We start from the raw sequence: 24,656 nt of genomic DNA on the forward strand, positions 1-24,656 counted from the left end.
ACTAGCTCTACTATGCCCTCAAACTGTATCCACCATTGAGAAACCACCACTACAAAATTGGAATTTCGGCCTTACTGAACACTATTTCACATATTTAACAGTGAGATGACAACCTGAAATTATTTTTCATTCAGCTAGGAGACGGGGGGGGGGGGGGGGGGGGGGGGGGGGGGGGGGGGGACGGGACGGGGGGACGGACACCAACCCAAAAATGCAAAGGAAAAAATAAAACGTCTACATGTCTTAAGCATGGTCATTTGTCTTCACAACAGACTGCTGTCATGACGAATAATTTAATATGTTTGAACAGTTACTTGCTCAAAAAATACTAACAGAGTTTTAAATCATCATCAGAATATGCCCAGATAGAGGCCTTAAAATTCACTTTGATACAAGTGAATGACCTTCCAAAGGTTCTCAAGAGATAAGCCTGAACAGTAAAAAGACCAAGAGATAGACTGTGATAAAGGGGAAGGATGTATGGATGAGCTGAACCAACCAGTTTAAGAGAAACTTACAGAAGCTGCAAGTTCATTTCTGAAACAGAACAGTAGATTTCCATGTGCATTCAGGGGAAACAGATCCCACTTAAGTGTCAGGCACACGTTACAAAAAAACCAAACCAAACCAAACCAACACCATTCTTGTCCAAAATGCAGTTTAATTTATTAATTCTTGATTCCTGTAATCATAATGGCTATTAATAAAAAACAGTGGCAGTAGATAAAAGGACAGCAAAGAGACTGTTCTCCTCTACTCACTCAAGACCAGATAGGAGGGAGAAAAGATTGTTACTTTTTTAAACAGGCAGTGGGATGTAGGTGACAAAGTGCTATAGTGAATAGGAGGGAGTTAAATATGCTAAAGATGAGTAGGGTGAAACGTAAAGATTATAGACATGGTAAAATTAGAGATCTTTGACAAAGATGACAAATGAAAAGCTTTTATTTATCAGGGTCTTTCAAAAGACCCATCAAATTTTCTAGGCACAATTCCCAAACTGTTTATAAATGCAAACTGTAAAACAGCAGGCTTTCCAAAGATGCTACAATCCTAGCAGACTATCCTGTCATTAAATCCTAATCTCCCTCTCTAGAAACACCCAAAGAAGTACGATGATCTTGCAGATAGGCTTGAAGGTCAAAGCCAAGTTCTGAGAAACCAAAAAGAAAAGCACCTTCTTGAAGCAAGTATGCTTCGTTTACTGGAGCATCACATCACCCCACTCCGTGGTATGGAGATGTTGAACTAGAGCACCCAACTGTGTTCCTTATTCAAAATCAGATATATTGCTTGACTGACAAATTAACAAAAAAACCAAATACATGTACCAAAACTTACCTCTGGCTTTGGAACAAAGGCTTGACCTGGAATTACGAAACAGTTTTCAACAGTGCAGAGATGCTGAGACATGATGGACAGCCTGCTACACTGCTTACCTCCTGGATTAGCTGTAAGCCTCTATTGAAGAATCAAAACATGTCAATCAGTGAAACTGAATTGACCAAGTGGTCAGTTACATTAAAGCTTGATTTTCAGTATAATCAAAGGCAAAGACAAATTTAAAAAAAAATTAATTATTAAGAACTCATATCAAAGTTTATGCCCAGTTCATCTAGAATTTTTTTCTCCAATGTAGCAGCATTTCACTAAGATACTATGCTAATTTACAACCTCAGTCCTGCAATCAAATGCACATGAAAAGGAGCTCCTTGAACTTCTGCATAACTTAATGAATGTCAAAAGAATTTTGTATGGGCCCAAGAGAAAACTAAGACTATTCTGACTGCAGGATTCAAAACAAACGTAACACCAGCTGACAGTATTCTCACATCATTTCCTTCCACTGTTTCTGTATCAAATATTACTATTTTTTCTCCTTCAAGATGAAACAAAGCTCCATAAACTGAAAATCAGATAGAAACCAAAATTTCTTCATTATTAACTGGTCTATGCTCACAATACATGCAAAGAAGCTGGATCTACTTTACATAAATTTAGAATGCCTAACAGTAAGAACATTTAATACTTAAAGCTCAATTTAGTAATTCTCCGATTTTCCCAAGAAATTTCTTACAAAGATTATCAAAAAAGTAGCCTGGACAGAGGTTTTCTACACTTTCATGACCTGGCAAGAAACATGTTCTGTGTGTTTTGCTAGCACAAACAAGATTTAAACATAAAAAGCACCCAGTAAAATAAGTCTCAAATGGTAAAAGACATTACACAAACCATGCAGAAATAGAATTTTGAAGATTCCTGTTCTTATTTACCACTACCTTATAAAAAATAAAAGATGAAAACCAATTTGCATATCTAGTAACATCTGTACATCATGTAGCTTCAGATGAAAAGCCTAGTCATGAAATGCTGCGATGCTTATTAAAACTATCCCTGAAAAATAAAATTAAACCTATTGCTGAAGTTTTAATTTTTTTTAAACAACTCTCCTGAAAGGCAGTTTAAGTATCAGCATAGAGCAAATAAAATACTTTTCAACAACTTTTCAGAAAGAAAGCTCGGTGATTCTTTTTGCCTACATCAGCATTTAAAACTACCTTCATTATTGTTTCAGAGGAAAACTACTAAAAAAAAATAATAATCTATCCACCATTGTTGTTATTCTTTGAAAAAAAACAGGCTGCAAAGTCTAACAATGCAATCAGATATGCACTTCCTTAACTTCTGTAGTGGAAATGAAACAGACCTAATGACAACGCTTGTGGTCCTTCCAGTGCCAATTCAAACAAGCCAGTGTTTACTTCCCACAAAAACAATCGAACAAGTCTCAGGCAGTTAGTTCGTGCTTCTCAGCTACAGAAGGGATAACTTAACAACGTCCACCTCTGGGCAGTAACATCTTAAACCACTTCAACCACATCAGCAGGAACATACCTGTGTATGGCACTGCTCAAGGAACACAAAAATGCTGAGAATATACTCATAGAACAGAATCATAGAATAGTTTGGGTTGGAAGGGACCTTTAAAGGTCATCTAGCCCAACCCCCCCCGCAATGAGCAGGGACATCTTCAAGTAGATCAGGTAGCTCAGAGCCCCATCCAACTTGACCTTGAATGTTTCCAGGGATGGGGCAACTACCACCTCTCTGCGGTGATAACCTGTTCCAGTGTTTCACCACCCTCATTGTAAAAAAATTCTTCCTTATATCTAGTCTAAATCTACCCTCTTTTAGTTTAAACCCATTACCCCTTGTCCTATTGCAACAGGCCCTGCTAAAAAGTTTGTCCCCATACTTCTGTAACCTGACCTATTTTTGTAGGTTTTTTCCCCTCAGTTCTCAAATTTTTCTTTGTTCCTACTTTTACAATATAGATAGCATCTGAAACTGCACTAAGTAAACCATGCTGGAGTTCAGCCAACTAGGTAACATTTTTGCATCCGCTATTAAAATTTTAGCAAGGCATGAAGCAAACCAAAGATTCTGAAGCCTAACCTGGAATACAATCAAGGTGGTACCTGACATCTCTTCTAATGCTGCTCACTATCAACCACTCTCAATGACTATTTCAGGAACAACTATTTCTTTTGTTCTTCAGTAAGCTATACCATACAATTGCACTTTTCATAAACGCGTATTAAAATCCCATTATCAATGAATCTGCAAAATCTGTCACAGGAATTAACCTACATGAAGAATTAGACTAGCAAAGCTGTCCATATAAAGGAATATTAAACACATTTTAGTACACAAGCCAGTTTCTGCAAAACAACTTTTTTTTAGAACGTAAGTATTTATATTTAACCTATATCAGTTATAAAAACATAATGGTAATTTTTCTTCTGTTTGCTGCTCAAAAATCTGAATTATTTTCCACTTTGTTAGCACCTTTTGCCTAGTGTTCTAAATAGACAGCACTGTTAGACACAAAATGACGAAGTATTCTGCTCTTCTAACACACCTCTCTTCTAGATACCTAACAGTTTAGCACCCCACCTCCCAGTCTGCAGATCATGTTGGCAGAGCAGTTCAGGCAAACTACTCTCTGCCCAGTTTTACTCAAAATTAGAGACTGACAAAGATCTTTTATTTAAACTGAAATATAACTCATTTTAATGGAAGTGGGCCAGGAAGTACCCAGCCCAGGTGGCAGATTTGAGGTCAAGCACTGAGGAATTTGGGGCAAGGTAAAAATTCTTATCCACAAAGTAACAAATTTACAAATTTAAACTACAGAGAGACAAAATTATCTGCTTGACACTTAAAAGTGCCATTTTTACTGCTGTGGATATCTGGCCTTATCCTCCTTAATAGGCCTCAGAATTCAGTATATAACATAATTGCTGGTTCTCATCAATAATTTTAATCAATTTAATCAAATCATATCAGAACAGAGTGGTCTGTAGTAATAGGTCTATACTGACGTAACTCATGCCAACGTAGCTGTGCCATAAGGAAACAGAAAAGCAGGAAACCACCACCAGCAAGAAAGGCAAAGGTTTTTTCTACCTGCTATATTAGCAAAAACGAGCTTGACCACAAGTAACACAGCATGTCGCTTTATTTTCTTACTGTTAACATCAATTTATCCTAATTGATTATAAAGTACATGGCTCCATTCCATGACAGCATCTTACCCTTCTGCTGAGCTTATGGCATATACACTAAGACTTTATTTGATATTTAGGCTCTTAGCTTAGAAACATCCAGTGAGGACATCAAACTTTTGAGTATAAGACATCTTCCTTTCAAGAATATAAATCCACAGATACATAAAATATCAGTAGCAATTTATTTATTATCTGCATTACACTGTTCTCTATTTCCTGGTACTGAATATGCCTGTATATGCCAAATTACAATGGTTAACTTAAGCAACTCCAGAGGGCCAGAGAAAAGACACAGATTTTGATTAGCATCCTTTCTCCTAATCATAGAACAAAATAGTCTCTCTCAAATGAGTTTTTCATGATGTCAAATCAATTATGGAAACACAAACCAGAAACTATGAACAATTTTGTCTTCAGTGGAAGATCTGTGTTTAAATAGATGTAAGAAAATGGATCAAGAGATCCCAGAATGTAAACTCAACAACAATTAACATTGATTCATTGCATGACCTTGACCAACATATTCAGTTTCCTAGTGTTTCTAACTTCTCAGCATTCTAAACACAAGGAACTTAAGAGAGCATGGTATTTTGCACCTCACTGAGCTATGCTGGGTGCAGAAGCACTATAATCTGCATGTCACCAATGGCATATGCAGCTGCTTACGGCTATATAAAGTACAGAGTGCATTTATGCTCTCACTCAGTGCTAGCCCAATTTTTCCACTGCTCTCACAAAACTTTGCATCTTACCCATCATCACTTGCATTTTACATCATTGTCCATTAGCCATATTTTGCAACAAGGTCCAATCTCAAATGACATGAAGTCCTTCTGGAAAACAGATCCGGAGTTTTTAATGCCTGAAACCACATGAGCTCAGAACTGAATTAAGAAATCTACCTTATTTCATACCAAATGTTTGTCCCTGGTGTTCTCTAGAGCCACCTACTGCAAATACTTCAGTACTTGTCTTGAATCTTGTTTGCAGGGCTAGAGTAATGACAGCACAATATGGTTTTCTATGACCCCAAAAAATGACAGCAGACATGCCACTTGCATATATAATTATTACTAATTTACATACCAAAAAAACCACAGCAAAATTTTCCTTTTAGAATTTTTACTTTGAAAGATTAAAATTAAAACAACACACACATTTAGGTTGCACACAGAAAACCAGATATTTACAAACACTGGAGTAATTAGATGGAAATTCAGTTTTCAGACTGATGTGCAATTCCTTTTTCTTTTTTTTTTAAAGCAAGTGAGATGCTGGTAAGAAGCCATACTGAGATGCTGGTAAGAAGCCATACCGCTTGCATAAATACAAAGCAAAAAGTCTTCCAGCCTCTATATTATGATATGTTTCATGCAATGGCAACAGAAATAAACTGCTAAGTCTGAAAGCATTGTGGAGTAAGTCAACCTAATATCAACTGATCTAGAATATCAACTGATCTAGAATTAACACTACTACATAGCAGATCAGTTTGGCCTTCTTTGAGAATCTAACTACTGAGACAAAGTAAAATCTCGATTTGCTCTTGGACTTCCTGTGACAGAACTCAAATGATGCCTTTTTACACACACAAGACTGGCAGCAATCCATTAATAATTCTGATATCCAGTCTTGTTCAAAAAAGCCAGAGTCAGTTTCCATGGTCCTGACAAACACTCCTTGTGTTTTAAGTGTTTAATCACAACTGAAAATAATGCTAACCTTCCCTTTTTCCTTATTTCAAGGAGGTGTCTTTTTTAAAAATTATTTTTAATTAAGAGGGCAAAGGAAAGAATGACGAGTGTATTTCCTGAGATGACTGAAAGGTAAGGAAAAACAGACTGATGAAATGGTGCATGACTGACTGTGCGAGAAGAAAGATATTTAAAAACAGAAGAGTGCTGTGGAATCTATTCATGTCGAAGAAATCAGACTTCAGAAAAGAACAGATTAAGTACCTCAAGGAAATATATATCCCTCCATAAGAAATTTTTAAAAAGTAATATTTATGTGCTGTGAAAGGATCAGAGCAGATGATTAACTCAACATTAAAATTCATAATTTACAGCCACACAAACTAAAAATTGAACCAACTCTTCCCTCTCTTTTTAAAGCCAAATAAGATTGGTTTTGTACTTTTAAACAAAAGGTTGCATGTAAACAAATTTTTGTTCCATTTAGCCTCTGTAAAATTTTGGGAAAACACTAACATCTTACCTCTGCAACTTCCTTCTGAAAAGTCAACGTCATCTGCGTCCTGCCATAACTAAAAGGTCCATCCTTTTTGGAAACATTTTCAAGCCATTTGATGATTAGAGGAGTTGAAACACTGAAGGGCAGATTCCCAATGATATGTATATCTGGTGGCTCTGTTAACATTTGATGGAAGAAAAACAACTGTCAAAAAGTTTTGGATAAGATTTTGCCATGAAAGAACATGTAAGTAAGCAAGACACGTGCATATCAGCCTAGACTTCAAATACGAAAACAATTTTTATCATGCTATGCCAAAATTATGCCTTTCCATTTATACTTGCCTTACACTGACAAAACTGTGTTACTATTCTCAGTAATTAGTTGGAAAAAAGTGGTTAGGTTTGGTTCTCATTTACATTTGAATAAATCAGTAGCTTTCAGCTCATCAGATTTCAGCTGAGCTACTCCAGAATAGCAAAACTATAAAAACAGCAAAACTACAACAGTGTTTCCATGATTTTAAACTATGACTGACTATTAGGTACAGAGTAAATAGTCACACTTGTCCTTCTGTCCAAGAGGTTCCTCCCAGCAGCATTTTACTGAGTCTTCATAATCCCCAAAACAATCACCTAGCTCAAACTGGACAGAGCTCTCCTTCTGTATAGAGTCCTCTGTAATCAAAAGGTCTTAGAGCAAGTACAAGACTTAGCCATAAGAGGTGATATGTATTGTCCAGTTATGGATCATATCAGTACATATGTGTTGTACAACACAAAGCAGGCATTTCATTAACGGGGATCCTTATGTCTAAGCAGGAGTGCAACAGAAGCAAGTGTGTTGCTTCTTCAATACTACAGCATTTAATAACATGAATAAGAGATGATAATATCAAATTCAAGCTGGTTTTCTGGCACACTTTACTTATTATGCACTTTCTAGGCTGTGATATTTCTAGCATATTTGTGATATTACACATATGTCAGAGACGGCTAAGTATCTTTCTGAAACCCACCAGCCTTCCAGATTTTCATATGACAATAATACAGAAAAACTATATCTTACCTCTAATTAGTTAGCTCCAAAGACAACAATGACTTATATGTATGTTCAAGAAGGGTAAATTTTTAAAAACTACACTACACCTTCATACGTGTATTTGCTCATAGTCTTGTTTTGTGAAGCACTTACCTTTTGCAATTAGGCAAATACAGCATGGAATTTTTTAAGGTGAACATAATGTGGAATGGTCTTTTATGTCCTAAGTCAGAAGGCAGTTTAGTGTTCTTCAGGCACTGCAGACAGTGACTACCTTAAATTAAGAAATTTGGAAAAGGGGACTGGGAGGTTATCTCTGATTTATCTAATAATATTACGTGTTTTAAAAGGGAGGTGAAATCGAGTCCTACGAGAACCTCAGATTTGGAAAAAAACCCAAATCTCCAATTAGATTCTACTTTTGCCAAAGATACCCAGCTGAAACCAAAGCAATGAGAAAAATTAAATTTTTGAGGACAGATTTCCTAAAAGTTTCAAAGCAAGGAACAGAAATTTCTTCAGTGGAACAACAGCAGTGGTGGCTTCTGGCTTCTTCAAAAAGAGGAAGCAGCTGGGAAGAAAGTATACCATTTGATTTGTGTTTATACTCCAAGAGTCATTATTGTACAGTCAAGACGCTCTAAGGTTTATAACTGCAAAGCTCCTCACTGTTGACTAAGGTGAATGTCACACAAATTCCACTGTTTTGTCTTAGAAGAGGAAGACGATTCGCTGTTTCCTTCTAGAAAGGAAGAAAGTTAGCTCATCTCTCTCTTCCTACCTTCAAAATGTACCAGAATTGAGTAACATCTGCACTGAGTGAACTCCAACTAGATCACCACACTTAAGACTCACTCAGAAGCCTTAAAAATGAAATAAACCAAATCCAAATACTAACCATCCTCCCAGTTCTTTTTTAAGTGCTTTGGAAAAGCCTTCTCCATCTTATATGTCAGGATATCTCCATGAACAATGCGCACTTTTCCTGGAGCTGCTTCAGATAACATCTGTTTGTAAACAAGCAAGCAGAATTCACAGTGCGTATTAACCAAACCGATTTCCAGTTTCAGCCACAGCAGGAACGAAACCACTGCTATATATTTATCTTCAATATACAAAAAAGCGCAATAGCAGTTAAAACTGAGCACACTATTAGTAAGTCTTTACTGCAAACACTAACGGAAAAAGTTTAATGTGTGATTCAGTAAATGCTTACTATTCACAGTCATAGAATTCTTCATAGGGAATTTAAACTTTAAAAGACTACTGAGAGTCTCTTCAACAAGGACAATTAACAAACCCTGACCACTAACAGGACCCCACCTGATTTAAGTAATAATGCAAGCAGCAGGTTTTGAAGTTTTTAGATCCATTACCTAGGGAAACAAGGCTCATGTTGTTTATTCTGTCTCCCCCACAGCTGTAGGGTCTATTATCCAATTTTAGCCATATGTGATACACGGCTGCGGAAATATTCAGTCATTTTTTCTTTTACACAAAAAAGGGGGAAAAGATTCTCTTAATACTCCCTGTAGTAGCCTGAACTCACACCATTAAAAACCAAGGAGGTCCCAAAAATAAGGGAATGAGTACCTAGCAGTAGAGAAAATCTCAAAAATTTGTATCTTTTTAGACATTACAAAATCCACTCTGTTGTCAACTTCTCTATCCCACTTCTGCAACTTATCTAGTATTTAATAAAGGCTGAAATGCAAACTCCGAACTGGCTGTGGTTTGATGACCAGTTCTTTCATTTCTGGTGTGAGTTTACACAATCAAAATTAGTTAAGTTTTTTAGTGTTGTACTAATCTTTTCTCTTACGGTATGAAACTATGTACAAACAGCACAATTCAAAAGCAAAGTCAACTTTTACAAAGATGACATTTGGGGATATTTATTGTTCCTAAGTCAGAAAATGAAAAAAGGCTTAAAGAACAATTTTGCTTTTGCACAGAAATCCAAATCCATAAACAGTTAAGTGCTAGTGGCTTAACTGCTGAAAGAAACTGCTCATCATTGTTAGTTCCACCTTCAATCTGAATCATGTTTATATGCTCAGGGGCACAAACAGCTTTCACAGGTCTCTGAGACAAAGGAAAGTGCTGCTTTCTCATACTGTTCACAAAATGTTTGCATGAAATTTTTTTGAGTAAAAGGTTTTTTTACCATCAAAACAGCTGAATTTTGTGTAGAGTACTAAAAAAAAAGCTTAACTAAAAACTAAGTGTTCCTACATGTTTTAAGTGCAATTATTTCCAAATAGAAAATATAAATCTAACCTCAACTCCTAACCACTTAATGGATTTTTCAGCATTACACTAGCAATTATATGACATACAAATTCACTAATCTGCCATGATTTGTCAAATCTTTCTTTGAAGCTGTTATAAATGCTGTAACAGGATGAAAGATAATGTAAGATCAATAAAGTTAGAAAATAGCCTAAGAGGAAGCAGACAGCTGCCTACGCAATAATAGATTAACATGTGTTATATTGTTTTTTAATAATGGTTTTCGTGTCGAGAGGAGTTTGGGGTTTTTCGAGTATCACACTTAAGATAAATGAGAACTGCATTTAATTTGTGAGTAGAAAACCACAGTTGTATATTTCTAATTTGAAATAAAGACTTAGAAACCCACTGAAACTTTCTCCATTTTAAGGCCAATGTGTGCAGCTAATGCAGTTCCAGGAGCTCTTGTGCACCAAGCACACGAGCCAAGTGATCCTCCATCATACAGATCCTCTCGTTCTTCACACACAACCAAAAGGGCACGAAGAAAACATAAAGGGCATAGTTTGAGAAATGGTGTTCCTGGAAGAATTCTATATTCAATCCACTCTCTGGCTGAGTGCATCCTTCCTCTCCTTATAAATCTTTCCAGCCTAACAACTATTAGGGCATATGGCACGGGGAGGCTGTGATTCTTTAAAAGCGAGACAGAACTAACAGACTCTCAGCTAGTGTAAACTTTCACTCTGTATGCATATGTTCTTCACTATATTTCAGTCTTGCAGTAAAGAGGATCCCAACTTCAGTTTTGTGATAGAGACCACAGCCTGAAAAAGTTAATGAAAAATGCTGTATGTTTTACATCAGTGATTTTATAAGTATCTAGAGATATTTTTAAGTAATAGCCCCCAACTGTTATTTTAATCTCTGCCATTTTCTGTTATTCAAATCTCAACCCTTTTATAAGCATTTGGTTTTGATAGAGCTTTTAACGGGAAACCAGAAAGAAACAGGTATTACAACCCACATTATCACAAAAGAAAGATTCATTCTGTTATGTATCATCTTATTTGGAGGGAAAAAAACAATACCAAATTTAACACTAATGGATGCAACATATTTCTTGTTCATTCACATCCACTGTTACTGAGTTATCGCATCTTTATATTCAATAACCTCATTCAGACATATTTATTTCTACTGTGAGGAGGTTGCTAATTAAAAATAAAGACTAATGTTAATTCACTTGAATAGTAAAGATAATTACATACCAAAAGCTCATTACAGACCCTGAAAAGTATACTTTTATTCAGAGAAATCTGTTGTAGCAGCTGCATTTTTGAAAATCAGAAAAATTGTCTAAGTACTTAAAAAACTGTTAACTAAAGCAAGTATCATTTAATCTCAAATTCTCTCCAATCCCAAACCAGTTCTTAAAATCTAAAACAAAAACGCAGATTTGCCCCCACTCAAGAAAAGTGTAAACATGAAGTTTTCACACTTTGTAAGGTAAAGATGGCATACTGTAAATTATCAATGGCTAACCCTACAAAGACATAGTTACATGCATGTTCAGGTTTAAGGATATGAGCAGTTTCATTCATATCTTACATTGGTTTTGTCCTACAAAGAGATGGCAGCAGTTCTCAAGTGAACTATCTATTTATTTTCACTGCTGATTTACTACAGAAGACACAGTGCAATATAAGGAAGGCCCTTTGAATTGTTATAATCTGAGATTGCAGAGGCACAAGAAAACAGTCAAATCTGAAGAGATTTTGGATTCTGTTTTTCTTGCTAGATTTATACAGCCAAATTCCATTAACATGGCAACTTAACAGCAACACAAATAGATGGCATTTGAAAAATGCCACAATGACTTGTGAACTTATACCAACTTTAGAAGAAAGGAACAAAAGTTTAAGAGTGTTTTTTTGAAAATGTAAAATAAATGCTTGCTTTATTCTTCTGTATCTGGATGCTAATCCACATTGAACCATATTAACTGGAGATATGCTCTTACAATTTTATAAACTTTAAAGCATAATTTTTAGGATTAAAACAGAAAATAGGACCAAAGGACATTACATTCAGCCTTCAAACTACTATTTCACCTGCATGGTGAAATGCACCTGAAACGACTCAACCTGAAAAAAACAGACAGGCCTCAGCATTAATTCAGTTGCAGGATCAGGTCCTAAAGGGCCTATGAGAAAGCAGGAGCAATTAATTGCTATACTGTATATTTTCATCTTCAAGCAAATGATAGCTCTGATTGAAGCCAAAGAAGCAAACCTATTTTCAATGCTGAGATCTCAACAAGACACTTGGAACCCTTCTATGTTCTTAAAATGTTCTTATTCAATGTTGTGGATACATTTATACAGATGATTCTCCAGGTGGTACCTGCAATCCTGGAATAAATCGAGCATCTTTTTCAATTAAAAGGAGTTGTTCAACACCAGCACTGAGAATAGATCTGGTAATTCCTCCTGGCCCAGGGCCCACTTCGCAAACATAGGCATTTTTCAGCTTGCCAGCTTGTCTCACTATCTTGTCTGCAAGACACAAAGAACATACTAAGCCTTTATTCTCCAGAAGATCCAGCTCACTAAGATAAACTCATTGTTTATTGTTAAAGCACAAGTGTGCTTATCTCAGAACAGACACAAACAGTGACACATCCTAGTTAAATGATCACACACCTGCTAGAACGCACAGAATTCAGATTTGTTTCATACTACAAGATACACTCAACTATTTAAAAAAGACTGTTTTCAGTTTAATGTCTTTAATATACATTGTTGCTCATTACGGAATCAAAGAAAAAGAGAATATTCCTTCTCACCTGTAAACTAGCAGTACTATTCTCCTGCAAGTAAGCACTTGTGTTCAACATCCTAAAGTCTCACTACTTATCTTTATAAAGGTATTTCACTATAGTACCTCTGTTTCAAGGGAATTTAAGAAGTAAAAAAGATGCAGTGAAGCTCTACCAAGATTACAATATGTACAGAGCAATTTTATGAGGGAGGAGCTGGAGTAAAGTAAGAGTTGGAATAAAGGCAACTGGTAGTTATAGAAAGTGGGGCAGTTGAAAGGTGAGGAAAGAATACCTGTACCTAAGTGGAAGGATACAACATTGGAAAGTATTACAGCCAGGAAAGAAAACAGATTAAGGATTAAAATAAGGATTAAAAATGTAACTAATGAAACAAAGGGATCCTTAGGAAGCATGGAGAGAAGATGCTGAGAGAAATTACGCTGCTTACTCGGTAACTTCTTAAGCATACAATAAAAATAAGAAATAGCTGAAGACTTGTCTACTTGTAAGGTTTTACTAAACGCACGAAGACATTTTTATTCCAGGGTAAGAGTCCCGTTGTTCAGGAAGTGGAACTGAGTTTCATGTTCATATCCTAAATCTTTATCAACCTGAATCTTCAAATGTAATCAAATCATCAGCTAAGTGAAGCCGCACTGCATTTATTACTGCAAAACCCAGTCCCACTAGGACAGTAAAGAAACCTACCAATTGAACAGCGCCAACTTTGTCACTCATTGCTGACGTGAAGCTGGAGAAAACTGAATTGTTCAGAACAATGTAACTGGTTCAAAAAAGCTACAGTATTTCTGATGATAAACTGAGACAAATGACCTTCCTAACCACAGTATATAGTAAATTAAATGGCACAATGAGTTACAGTACTTTCTATGATACATATAATCTGAAAAAAATACTAATTTTTAAATCAAACTTATAAACTATAATAGTACCTGAATGATAAAAGTACTACTAAGGTTTGGATTTTTGCATTTCAATCAATAGTCCATATTTTATATAGGAATATAGTTCCTACCTAAAAATTACTCAATAATTTATAAGGAAACACATTTTCTAGGAATTTACAAGTACAATCAATTTGTCTAAGCTAAAACTACTTTTAAAAGAAGTCTTTAAAGGTTTACCATTGAGCTGCCATTAGTTTGACAGATGTCATCATGCAAACATCATCTTCTTAGCTAGAATCTGCATTCTGAAGAAAACCAGGATACATGTTTTATAGTAGCTAAAAACATTAGAACAAAATATTTAACCTGTCAATCGCAAATCCAGTAGAAAGTTCTGGGAAAGTTGTTTCTGTGCTTTAAGGCGAAAGAGTTTAATAATCTCTCCAACAGTTGGCAGGGGAGGCAGACAGAAAGCTGCCACCTTTCCTGGAACAGCCATAAGACAAAACTCTTGTTCCTTCCTCCTAGAGAGACATTGAAAAGGTGATTCTAGTATATGCAATAAATTCTAATATACTTAGTATTAAAAACGCTACTAAGTTTACAAACCAAGACATGATTTAAAAATCACTATACAAGTGCTAAATTTTAAACATCACTATTTTGACTACTGTATGCAGTGCTTATGCTCAGCATGTACTTGTGGGATTTGGGCAAGTCTCGTTCTGCAGCTGTGCCAAAACATCAGGTAAAACAAAACCCTCCCACAATTGTTCAATGTCAATATTTCATTACTTTAGAAAAGAATCATTAAGGATGATCTGCTTGAATTCATGGCATCACATAAAGGCAGAATATATTTAAAGTGTCCCTGAAGAAGGTTTTTTTATTACCGAATCACTTGCTTTTCTAAGCGGAGGTAAAGATCGGAATCCCAAGTGTAAACAATGGCATCAGCTAATTAAAAAAAAAAAAATTCTTTCCACTTTCAGCATGGCAGGACAAAATGTTTCGCCTCTCTCTGCTCGCACCTGCCGGCCCCAGCCTCACCATTACAGACCTCGGGGCCACCAAGCTCCAGCAGCGAGCGCTCACGGTTTGGCAGCAGGGCCTGCCACACAGCGCTACGGCTTTCTGGGGTACAGCCACACAACGCTACTGCTTTCCGAGGGACAGCCCAACGCGCAACCGACCCCCGGAGGAGAGGCCGCCTTCTGCACTTTAGGTCTCAGCGGCCTGGTGACGGGGACTGATGGCGGCAAAGCCGTGGAGCGGCGACACCAGCGGGCAGGAGGCGGAGGTGAGCGTTCAGCGCAGACGCCATCTGACGGCTGCCGATGGGCCGGCGGCAGCGCACGGCACCCTGCCGCGGGGAGCGGCGTCACCAGCGGCCCTCACACCGAACGGAGCACGAGCCGCTCCTCCCACCCAGACGGCCGGGGCGGCCCGGCCATCCCCACCGGCGGCGGCAGGGCCGCCCACCCTTGCAGGGGGCCGAGGCCCACCGCCCTGCCCGGCGGCCCCTCCCGTTACGGCCCCCGACGCCGGCAGCAGACCGGGGGCTCTGGCCCCGCCTCACGCCCCACCCATCGGCCGCCCGCACCCCCCTCCGCCCGAGGACCGGCGCGCACGCTCCCAGTGACGGCGCCCGCGGGGGTGGCACGGCGGACGACCGCGCAGGCGCAGAAGCCGTCAGCGTGGCTGGGGAAGGGGGGAGACGGAAGGTCCAGGGGAGGAGCGGGGCGGGGTGCCGCGCGGAGCCGCCGCACGGGCCGGGGCGGAGGCGCCATGCGGCCGCACGCGCTTTTCCTCCCTCTGCTTTCGCGGAAAGGAAGCCTCAGGGTAGCCCCCCCGCAGCGCCGCGGCTCCTTACGGTGTAGAGCGGGAGCTAACCCGGAACAGGAAGCGCCTCTCCTCTGCCCTGGCGCGGCTCCGTAAAGGCGCATGCGCCTGTTCAGCGCTTGGGTTGGCGCTGTGTCCCGGGGCGGGGGGGAGGGAGGGGCACGCCTGCGCCCCGCGGCGGGTGGGAGCCGCGCGGCTGTTCCGTGTGCGCAGGCGCGGTCGGGGGTTGGCGGAGGTGTGTGTTTGTCCTTGCGGCTCCGTGGTTTGGCGGGGCAGCCCTCCCAGCTCGGGCCGGCCGCCGGGGCCTTTCCGCGCACACAGTATAAGCCTTGCTGAAAGCTTGCGTTTGCCTGCTGCTTCCCGTGGCTGCCAGCGAGCGTTCGTGCCGCGTACAGGCGGGAGGCCCCGGAGCAAGGCCCCGTTGGAGCTGTAGGCTCTGCTGGCAGGGATAGGCCGCAGTGCTGGGCCCGAAATGGCAGTGACTCTGGGTGCGCGTTACCGCGGCAAAGATGATTCTAGGCAGTAAACTGTTGGCAGTCATCGTTGTGGGTTAAAGTGTAGTTTATCCATTTCTGTGGTAACTTGATTTGTCTGACACTCAGATAGGTAGAACTGTTACCTCCGGGACCAGGCATGTGGGTGTTGATGGTATGTTTTCAAAAGACATGGAAGTTGAATGGGAATGCGGGTTCACAGATTTGCAGATCAGTCTGGAATTGAATTGGACTTCTATATTTACAATGGAGGTTGGGGTTGTTTTGGTTTTTTTTGAGCGAGCCAGTTGCTAGGCCATTTTACAGCTAGTCTGGATACTGCACAAATGTCTCGCTGTGCTCATTTCTGTGTATCAAGATTAGAGTGTGATCAAAACCTGTAGTTCATTTCCTTTGAAAATATGAGTGCTTCTATGTTTCTGTGTATTTAAGTTTTTCCAGTCGGAACCATGCAACGCACATGTCTTGATCAGACTGGGAAGTTTGCACTAAAGAAACAGATTTAATAATAGTGTTTTTATGAGTAATTACATTATATAAACCGAACAATTGCATGTTGCAGCAAAATTTTAGCTACAATATACTGTACCAACACATAAGTGCATGTGTTCATATATATGTTCATGTGTATTTGTGTCTATGTATATATTCTTAAAACATTGTCCAGTTTTGCTCATCCTAAAATTCACTGGTAGCATCAGAAGCCATTTTGGCAGAGTAGTTGTCATGGTTTAACCCCAGTCAGCAGCTAGGCACCACGCAGCTGCTTCCCCATCCCCCTTCCCAGTGGGGTGAGGAGGAGGAAAGGGAAGAAAAAAGTAAAACTCGTGGGTTGAGATAAGAACAGTTTAATAACTAAAGTAAAATATAATACTAACAATAGTAATAATGAAATATAATAATAGTAATGAAAAGGAATATAACAAAGAAAGGAAGGGGGGGGGGGAGAAAAAAAAAACAGTGATGCACAATGCAATTGCTCACCACCCGCTGACCAATGCCCAGTTAGTTCCCGAGCCGCGATCTGCGCCTCCCGGCCAAGTCCCCTCTGTTTATATACTGGGCATTATGTTCCATGGTGTGGAATACCCCTTTGGCTAGTTCAGGTCAGCTGCCCTGGCTATGCTCCCTCCCAGCTTCTTGCACACCTGCTTGCTGGCAGAGCATGGGAAACTGAAAAGTCCTTGGCTTAAGATAAGTGCTACTTAGCAACAACTAAAACATCAGAGTGTTATCAACATCATTCTCACACTAAATCCAAAACACAGCACTGTACCAGCTACTAAGAAGAGAGTTAACTCTGTCCCAGCCGAAACCAGGACAGTATTTCTGCAATATCTTTTGTCACAGTGGATTAAGGAAGTTGCCTTCTCCACAGCACTTTTGAACAATTGTTGGATTTTAAAGTTCTTTTTCCATTTTGCCTTTATAATTCCATACTTAATGATTATTGTGACAGTGCAAGTGAATGCTAAGAGGATGTTTCCAGAAAGCTAAATAGTTACTAAAAAGCCACAGATGATCAAGGATATTGTTAGGTAGATGTAAGAAAATGAAGACGTGAAAGTATTTGCAAAAAGTAATTTCTCACTCAGGATAAATAATGGGTGTAATTCTAAATAGCTTTTTGCATTAGACGTAGCTTCTGCGATCGATAGCCTGTTCTAGTTAAATAATAACAGCACATGCTGTAATGTATTTTAGTGTTGTCCTGTGAAGAATTAAGTGGAAGAAGGTTGATACACAATCTGCATCAATATCTCTTTACAGATGCGGGTTCAGTTGTGTTCTGAGATCAATCAAGTTTATCACAGTTGAAACCTATGCATGTGAGATAAATAATACATGTGTGAACATTAGTGGAGTCAACAGGAAAGAGAATATAATGTGAAGGGGCCACATTTAAAGAAAAATGAAAACGGATCTAATTATGCAGTCGTTAAAAACATAGGGAACTTTGCAATTGGTGTCAGTAAGAAAAGGAGCTGGCCTAGGGTTTATTGTTTACATACGGTGGAATACTGGAATAAAATGTCATGGTTCTAATCTCATGTGAAACACTGGAGTTTTGAGTTTGTGAGGTAAAAGTATTTGTCTTAATATGTATTATTTGAATTTAAAGTCATTAGAAATGATATATAAAATGTAAGCTCCACCTGTTGGTGAAAATGTGGGATTTCAAATGATATTTGTTACTTCACCCAATTCCAAAAGGGCTTTACAAGAAAATAATATAATGGTGATTTTTCTACTTAAAATCTGAAGAACTTTGAAGGAATATGGACTGGGCCTTAGGAGGAGCAAATGTGAAAATGGCATGGGATGAATCAGCTTTATGACCAGCTGAGGCATCCCGGCTATTTTAACTCTAAAGCAAAAAAGATGCCAGTTTAAAAGTTTTTCTCAGGACATAAAAAAAGTTATGTCTTGATTGTCACCAAGGCTGAGCTTTTTCATCTCGCAGCCTCAAGTCCACTCAGTCTTTGTATACAAATATTGTTCTGTCATAGTTAAAGTACAAGCTTTTTCTTGATTAGATGCACACACAGACGTTTCCAGGTATTTCATGTGGCCGTAACTCTTACTGTAATAATAACAAGATATAATAGATTTATACTTGAAAGAAACACAGCAATCTGTGCTAATAGGTCTACTTATAGAAAAATTTTGGTAGAAAAATCACTTGCTAAAATAATAATTCCAGTTTGTAGTTGAAATGGTTTTCCAGACTCCTAAAGTTGTGTCCTGGTTTCGGCTGGGATAGAGTTAATTTTCTTCCTAGTAGCTGGTACAGTGCTGTGTTTTGGATTCAGTGTGAGAATGATGTTGATAACACTCTGATGTTTTAGTTGTTGCTAAGTAGCGCTTATCTTAAGCCAAGGATTTTTCAGTTTCCCATGCTCTGCCAGCAAGCAGGTGTGCAAGAAGCTGGCAGCTGACCTGAACTAGCCAAAGGGATATTCCATACCATGGAATGTCATGCCCAGTATATAAACAGGGGGGAGTTGGCCATGAGGGGCGGATTGCTGCTCGGGCATCGGTCAGCGGGTGGTGAGCAATTGCATTGTGCATCACTTGTCTTTTCTTGGGTGTTATTTCTTTTTTTTTTTTTTTTTGTGATATTCCTTTTCATTACAATTATTATTATTATTCTTAGTAGTATATTTCATTTTACTTCAGTTATTAAACTGTTCTTATCTCAACCCACGAGTTTTACTTTTTTTTCCTTTCCTCCTTCCCATCCCACTAGGAGCAGGGAGGGGGAAGCAGCTGTGTGGTGCTTAGTTGCTGGCTGGGGTTAAACCATGACAAGTTGCTATAGGGGTAGTAGTATATGGGTTGGAGAGTCAAGTTGGCCCCTAAAACTCAAGAAGGGAAAGTGGATGAGTTAAGCCTTAACTCATCACATCATCGTGTCATTTCTAGAAGATGTCTCCAACTACGACTTACATATTCTGCAAGAGGAGAAGTGAGCCTTCCCAACTTTCATCTGTTCATTCTGCTTATTCCAGCCCTTTCATTCTTCTGCAAGTTATGTAGGACCTGCAGGAAGAGCACTTCCTTCTTATGGTCCTAACAAAGTTCAGAGAAGAAATGTGAGAAGAAGAAACTGGAAGGAATTTTTCCATTCCTGTGAATGCCTGACACCCACCCTGTGACTCTCCAGCCTCTTAATGGAAAATGCTTTCTCCCTTGATGTGTTGGAGTTATGACTGGAAGACATTTCTGATTACATACCTCAAAGTCTGCAAGAAGAAGAATAAGCCACTGGAAGATCTTCTGCATTACTCTGGCTGTCATGTCACATCTCAAGCTCTGCCATTGTTAAGAAGGTGGCCTTCTGATGGCCTGCACACTGTATGTGAAAGGTTTGTTTTCCAGAGTTCACTGTCCAGAAGAGAACCTTGAGGAGTCATTGTGGTGCCACAGACAAGGCAATGACCCATAAGTGGGGAGATAAAGATTTGGTTCCCAGCTGTCCCAGTGATCTGCTGTGTGGTTGTTGGGAGATACCGTGCATGCCTCTGTACGTTCACTGCCTTATAGCTGTCTTATCTGCTTTGAATGTAAGGTCTTTGGTGACAGGACTGACTTTCTGGTATTTGTGTAACAACAAAGGGTTATGAGCACCATGATCAGGACAGTCCTTAAGTACATAGAAAGCGGCTGGAATATGGAGAGCACTACCATAAATACCAATAATAAAACTTTAATGACCCCTCAAGTTAGACTTTGGGCAACTACATTTTGATGTTGGAGCTCAGCCCAAGAATCTATTGAAGAAGTCTTTAATCTATTTTCTTTCGTTCCTCCAGGGTGAGAGCAGTTGGCAAAAAATAAACAAAATAATACAGAATTTTGGAATGCTGGTGAAATACTTTATTTTGAGAACGGTAGGAATCCACTGTCTGACTTATTTCATCATGCAGTTGTGTCTTGACCTTAGAGACAGAGCCTGCTAACTTTGAAGCCAATGAAACATTCAGCACATTTTCCATAGATCAGATAGATGCCAGGGAAAGGTAAACTGGGCATCTGAAGCAGCTCACATTCAGGTCCTGTGATCATTCGTGCAGAGGGACCCTTATGGGATCACTTGGAGTTCTTTTCTTGACTGCAGCTTCAGTTCAGGTTCACCTGCCAGCATTGCAAGGGTTGAAATGAAAGTTGTGGCCATAATTATGAAAAAGCATGTGCACCAGTGGAAAGTTTCCACAGTAATTGTGGAATTTCAGTGGCAATTTCAGTTTTTAATTTTACAGAGTTGCTGAGCTCATTCATAGATACTAATTATTTACTGGTTCTATGTTCGGGTTGTTACAACTTAACAATAACCCCCTCTAAAAGGAAGTACAATATCACTGACCTAAAATGATTGTGTTGCTTGGGATTATTGTTACTAATTTTATGTTACGGCATCATGTTGTAGAAAACAGGGTTCACACCATGCTCTTGAAATGCCACACTCCATTCGAATTCTGAGACAGAAAAATCTATTTGACAATTATTTTACATCAACTTAAGATAAATAAGATGACAAGTTGTAAATGGCCAGATTGCAATGAAAAATGATAAGGAAATGTAACACCCAAAAGAGGTTAGATAGATACAGAAAATCTTTTCTTTTCCACTCTGCTGGAAGTATTTTCGTTCCACAAGGCCTCTATTCTTCAGCTTGTTCTCAAAGACACTGTTTTCTATTGTTTGTTAAAATAAAATGTTTATTATTTCTATTGCACTACCTCATAAGGATCCTAAGTAGATTTTAGGAGCCCATTGCACCAGGCACTGTACAAACAACACAGTGACTGCCCTCCCTCAGGAAAACTTCTGTGACCAGATAAAATGCTGAAGAAAATGAATTAGCAAATGGGAAAAAGTTTAGGTAAGATAACAGCAGAGAGATGTACATTTGCATAGTCACAGTAATTTTAGAAGCCACTGGCTGCAAAAAAGTGCAAAACTGTCATGAAACATCTTCAGTATTAACTCTAGAGGATCTGTAAGATGGTTTCTTGCTCTTTGATAGTGGAGGCAATGCATTTTAGAATGCCTTTTTTGAACTAAGTGTTCTGCTCAGTGCAATGGTTTCATTCAATGTGAAATAAAACAGAATATTACTACATCCATATCTTCCCCTAGAGCAAAACAATCCAGTTATGGGGAAAACTTTCCTACTTTTGTCAGTCTACCACTGTGGATTCATCAGGCCACATTATGATCAAGAACAGTATTTTCCTTGTTACCACTTCAATAATGTTGTGTAGCAAAAACTAAACACTCAAGGAACAAAGACTTCCTGTTAACAGAAAATCTGGCAGAAATTTCTGTCCAGACTGCTTAGTTCTTTCCTAACATAACTCAGGAAGTACAAAGATCCATGGCTTTCAGTATTGCCACAGCAGATGTCTAAAAATCATTATATTTATTTTAAAACATTGGAATTCCTTTTAATGCTTGATTCTTCTGATGTGCCTTTTGATTTGTGAGCCATTTAATCTACTCGGGTCACATTGTCAAGCTCAAGCTGTAGCCATCCACACTAGAAAGTTTGTTTTTAGTTGACAGTTTTGATTTCCACTTGATCATACCATTATAGGTGCTAGGGCATTTAGAAGGAATATCAGTTAATGCAAAGTATGGGGTAAAATTTTAGGAATGCTGGGAATTAGGAGAATCAAGACTACTCTCATGTTATCTGCTGGCCTCTGTAGAAATGGGGATTTTCACGCTACAAGTAGGACACAAAAACACTAACCCAGACTCAGCACTGCAAGCTGCTGCACCATTATCACCCATTTATCGTTGGGAATTTTACAGCATTGTGAAACATTGGTGTTGTCGTGAGCTTGGCCTTGTTCACCCAACACTCAAGTCTCCATCTTGGAGAATGTTCCCATGAGGGTAATAGGTTTTTGCGTCTTAATTAGGCCTCTGGCACCGTGTTTTCAAAATTGATGCTCCAGTTTTAAGCATTAAGTATCCCTAAGTTAAAGAAAAAAAATTGGGAGTAAAAGCTTTCTCACTACTTGCAACAGCTCCCACAAAGAATTTCATTAAAAGTACAGCATACCGTATCAACTGAAACTCAGACTTTTATACTCTGATTGTGTATCATGAAAAATGAATACAAAATTACATGAACCTCTGAGAAGCACATGAAATGTGTACTGTCACACAGGTAACGGTGTTCCTCGCCACACTGTCACCATCTATGCCTCCTTTGCAACAATCTAATTTATGGTCTTGTAAAACCCAGCCACAGACTGGGAGCAGCACAGAGCCTGTATGTTCCCCACGAGGGGAGATCACAAAGCAGGCTCCATCCCTGGGTTTTCCTTTCCTGCTGCTGCATTTTCTGTGGAGCAGTTTAAAAATATATGTTTACTTCATCTGGACTTAGTGGACAATGTGTTAGAGGAGGTCCTTGAACTCCTCCTTCGTGTGTGCTTATGTCAGGCAAGTCAGTCGCTGCCTGATCCCTCAGAAATAAGCGGTACCCTTTATAAGTGCGTAATACCTGTGGTGGGTTATTTATGCTCTCAGAAAAAGTGATATTCAAGAAGAGTACAGAGAGGAAACCTTTTAGCTTCAGTTCTCTGGCTTCTGTCTTTCAAGTACAGAGGTGGGAGATGGACGGGTCTGCGAGCTTGAGCACGGAAGGATTTCTGTCTTCAGAATGCTGGAAAGGGATTTATGAAATGCAGAACGCAGAAACTTTGGGGCATCAGTATTGGACCAAGCTCTCTGGCCACTGGGTGCCACTCTTGTTCCACGGCGAGTGAACTGCACAGTCTTTAGCAAGGAACAAAAAGTTTACTGACTCCACTGTATGTCCTTATGTCAAGTCAGGCTGCCAGAATATGAATGCCGTATAGTCCACCTAGCAGAAATAAAAAGCAGAAGGTCAATGATAGACGCTTACAGTAAACAAGAAAGGAAGATTTAGCAAGCAAGATCCAAGCCGCAAAACCTGGAGGTTCAGGTTTACTGAATATAGCACATGAAAGGGTAGGTTGTTAATCATAGTTGCTCTGCTTTTTGGGAGCTCCTAAGTAGGTTAGGTCAGAATTCGTATTTTGCTAAAAAAAGGATAAGAAGACTGATTCAAAAATTAATTTTAAAAAGAAAGCATTTCATTAACTGTTAGATTTTACATCAGCTTTTTGCATCTAATGCAGCTGGTACAATAAAATGTCGTGCCTCTGTTTGAACCTTGACCTATTTATATCATTAGAGTGCTGTAGCTACCACAGCATGCTGACCATGCGTCTCTGCGGTGGCAAACAACCACCACTGCTGTAGTGATGAGTATGGGAGAGTAAAGCTAACTGGAATGATTTCTCTGTCCAGACGAAGGGAAGTACTAAACTGAAATTAAAAATCATCAGCAAGAAATTGCTCCCCTAATCAACAGTGTGAGCTTTTTCTAAATACATTGTGCTGAGGCTTTACCTGGCATAAATTGCTACAGTTCTGTTAAAGTCGTGGTGACTGTGCTGATTTCTAACAAGTGGGAATACTTTTTAATTCTTTTATGTCTTAGTTTGATTTGGTTTTAAACCAAAATATTCCAACATCTTTGAAAATACAACAGTGATCTGCTTGCTTCCAGATATATTCTGTCATACTGTGATCTGAAAATGGAGGTAGATGGGGGATAGACTGATTTCTTTCTGGCTCTTCACTTGTGAAACTCTTGTTTGAAGTTAATTTGGAGCCACAGCTCCACTCAGACTGCTAATGAATGTGTCTGTTTAGCCCTGTGTATTAAATAGACACTATTCAATGTTATATTCTAAGCCTAGTATGGATTTTTTTTTATTGTAGTTACATCCAGAGGTCCCCAACAGAACTCCAGCATGTCAGAAATTGTACTAACACAGCAGAAGATAGGACCTCTGTGAGAAAAACCTTGCTGTGGGAGTGCAAAAGAATAGGGAAAAGTGAATACTGACAGATTAAGAGAATAAGGAGGCACTGAGTTAGTACTGGTCAGCATGACAAGCTGTGGTCTCAGCAAGGCAGCATTTTTCCTATAGCATCACAA

The 24,656-nt window shown here is 39.0% G+C and overlaps 1 protein-coding gene across 1 annotated transcript in view; it reads right to left on the reverse strand.

Moving 5' to 3' along the window:
* The window catches only part of TFB1M (transcription factor B1, mitochondrial), a 28,005-nt gene extending 12,839 nt beyond the window's left edge, over window positions 1–15,166 (reverse strand). Inside the window, exons 1-6 of the mRNA XM_050895202.1 lie at window positions 14,663–15,166; window positions 14,136–14,293; window positions 12,444–12,595; window positions 8,704–8,812; window positions 6,789–6,940; window positions 1,342–1,461 (exon numbers count right to left, since the gene is read on the reverse strand). Of these exons, the coding sequence (XP_050751159.1) occupies window positions 1,342–1,461; window positions 6,789–6,940; window positions 8,704–8,812; window positions 12,444–12,595; window positions 14,136–14,268 (666 nt within the window). The 5' untranslated portion in view covers window positions 14,269–14,293; window positions 14,663–15,166. The remainder of the gene's footprint in view (window positions 1–1,341; window positions 1,462–6,788; window positions 6,941–8,703; window positions 8,813–12,443; window positions 12,596–14,135; window positions 14,294–14,662) is intronic.
* Window positions 15,167–24,656: the final 9,490 nt, after the last annotated feature.

Source organism: Gymnogyps californianus, chromosome 3, assembly GCF_018139145.2.
Source record: "Gymnogyps californianus isolate 813 chromosome 3, ASM1813914v2, whole genome shotgun sequence".
NCBI lineage: Eukaryota > Metazoa > Chordata > Aves > Accipitriformes > Cathartidae > Gymnogyps > Gymnogyps californianus.